Source organism: Gadus morhua, chromosome 9, assembly GCF_902167405.1.
Source record: "Gadus morhua chromosome 9, gadMor3.0, whole genome shotgun sequence".
In the NCBI taxonomy this organism is placed as follows: Eukaryota; Metazoa; Chordata; class Actinopteri; order Gadiformes; family Gadidae; genus Gadus; species Gadus morhua.
Window position 1 is genome coordinate 19,700,397 of NC_044056.1, and position 2,500 is coordinate 19,702,896.

General features: G+C 42.1%; 2 protein-coding genes across 3 annotated transcripts in view; one reads left to right on the top strand and one right to left on the bottom strand.

Moving 5' to 3' along the window:
- The window catches only part of cd9a (CD9 molecule a), a 6,486-nt gene extending 6,150 nt beyond the window's left edge, over positions 1–336 (bottom strand). Inside the window, exon 1 of the mRNA XM_030365327.1 lies at positions 113–336. Within this exon, the coding sequence (XP_030221187.1) occupies positions 113–181 (69 nt within the window). The 5' untranslated portion in view covers positions 182–336. The remainder of the gene's footprint in view (positions 1–112) is intronic.
- A 1,035-nt stretch (positions 337–1,371) lies between these two features.
- Positions 1,372–2,500, top strand: part of vwf (von Willebrand factor) — a 55,691-nt gene continuing 54,562 nt past the window's right edge. The window contains exons 1-2 of one of the 2 annotated variants that reach the window (XM_030365330.1): positions 1,372–1,551; positions 1,671–1,710. In XM_030365330.1, the coding sequence (XP_030221190.1) occupies positions 1,546–1,551; positions 1,671–1,710 (46 nt within the window). In that variant the 5' untranslated portion in view covers positions 1,372–1,545. The remainder of the gene's footprint in view (positions 1,552–1,670; positions 1,711–2,500) is intronic. The other variant, XM_030365329.1, reaches the window with a different exon arrangement.

Genomic DNA, 2,500 nt, shown 5'->3' on the forward strand with positions numbered 1-2,500 from the left:
CTATCGACTCCCTTACACACAATGTGGTCACAATCACACATGACAGAAATACTCGTAATGCTTTATCAAAAGCAGCAAATCGACCGGGCTATCGATATGCTTTTACACTCACCCAAAATACGAGGTTGAAGGCAAACATCAGGTATTTGATACACATCTCTCCTCCGGATAGCGCAGCCATGACTAAACTCAAGCAGTGCTTCTCTGCTTTTTTATTACCTGTTCAATCGGCTCACAAAAGCCTCTAAAGATATCAGTATGCAGAGCGGTTTATTGCGCTCCGGTCGTGCAGGCTCTCGCTTCCTCCACTGATGCGCGCTTCACTGCCGTGCGCGCGTCTAGCGGTCCGCCCCCAGAGCCACGAGATAACGGGACATCATCTCCATTGCATTCTTTCATTCATTATTGTTCTGTTCATGTTTACAACATTTTGTTTTGGCCGGATCATCTCTTTCATTCATACTTCTTTATTCCTCTTGCAGTGATACGCATCTTATTTTGGGAATGACCTTCTATCTGTAATCATTCATTCAAATTGTGTCATGCTAATCGTAAACAACACATCACACTCGCCTGCTCTACAAACACCAAATCACATTTTAAAGTTGCCAAGGACGCCAGCAAGTGCAGTGACGTAACCTATCTGAGAGAGTTAAGTGCGTGGGCAGATTACACACACAAATGGATACAGTGCACGAGCATTGCCTTTTTTAAGTCCATTACGGTCAACTTGAATTCGACAAACTCAAAAGCACAAGCAGATTTACGATGTTGTCGTATTCTTAAGGTTGACAAATGGCCTAATACAATAACTTCTGTTGCCACATCTCTCTCTGAATGGCCGATGCTCCTGCTAGTTATTGTAGCGTGGCGCCTGCAGGTTGTGTGAAGTTCTCAGTGGGTGAGTCATCTGTTTGCCTGTGTGTGCCAGTTCTCTCTTGTGTTTTCCACAAGAGATGTTTGGGTTGGCTTTGACACTCATGCATAATGTGTAGACGAATCACTCAGCCAGGCCATCAGTGGACATATCCTGCCATTGTTCTGTGTGTGTGTGTGGGGGTGAGGGAAGCGGTATGAACTTTTAAATGTGGTGGTCTGCTTTGCTTAACCTGGCAGGCTAGTGGTAGCTAAAGAACATTTCTAGCATACACGCGTACACATACACCCCTGCATGCACGCACACACGCAAACACACCACACACACATATGCATAAACACACAATCTTAACACACAAGATGCACACACAATCTTTCTCACACACACGCCCCCCCCCCCCCCCCCCCCCCCCCCCCCCCACACACACACACACTTACACACACAATCGAAACCTTTTTCCCGAACAAAGAAAAAGTGCACACACATTTGCCTTTATCTAGCCCATCCGGGCAACCCGGGACATTCATCACAATGTTCTGAAGGTGGAGGAGCTCCTACAGAGAACGTCTGGACTAGCTGGACCTTCTGCGGAGAATCTCTGGACCTGCTGGAGCTGACTTTACTCCTGAGCCGCCTTGTCTCTGGGACCAGAAGCTGCATCCAGCATCATGACGGTAACCTTTTGTGCAGCTTGAGGATCTCTCAGTCTATTGTAAATCCTGTGTTATTTAGTAATATCAACAGAGGCAGGACTCTGTGTTGTTTCAATGTAAGTGTCTTTTGTTTTGCATAGGGCTGGTGGCCAGAGCTACTGGTCGTCCTGCATCTGACTGGTACGTTTGGATGAGACAAATACTCACACTTTAGTGCTCACACATAATACTCACAATTAATACTCACATCTGTTACAAACGTTATTTTTGGTTGAAAACACCAGCTAATTGACATTTTGCAAAAAAACAACATACGTTCAGACAAAGATTATACTCCAAAAAAAGTATTAATATATTCATAATATGTATAACAATTAAATAATAATATGTATAAAATATGATTAAAGACTATTCATGAAATGCATAAAATATGTAGGAAGACTGTAGACATCAGATGTTTATTATATGCATAACCACTATTTTCATAATATGCATGTAATATGTAAAACCACTATATTCAGAATATGTATATAATATGTAAAACCACTATATTCATAGTATGTTTATAATATGTGTAACCACTATATTCATAGCGTATATATAATATGTATAACCACTATATTCATAGTATGTATATAATATGTATAACCACTATATTCATAGACATTGAAAGGTTTCGGCCAGTATACATGTACAAATATCCCCATGGGGAAAATAAAGTTACATTTTATTCTAGTTAGTTGAATTGGAATAAATCCACTGCATTTAAAATGGAGACTGTTATTTCTGTCTCTGTACGTGTGTGTGTGTGTGTGTGTGTGTGTGTGTGTGTGTGTGTGTGTGTGTGTGTGTGTATGTGTGTGTGTGTGTGTGTGTGTGTGTGTGTGTGTGTGTGTGTGTGTGTTTGCGCGCGTGTGTGTGTGTGTGTGTGTGTGTGTGTGTGTGTGTGTGTGTGTGTGTGTGTGGGTGC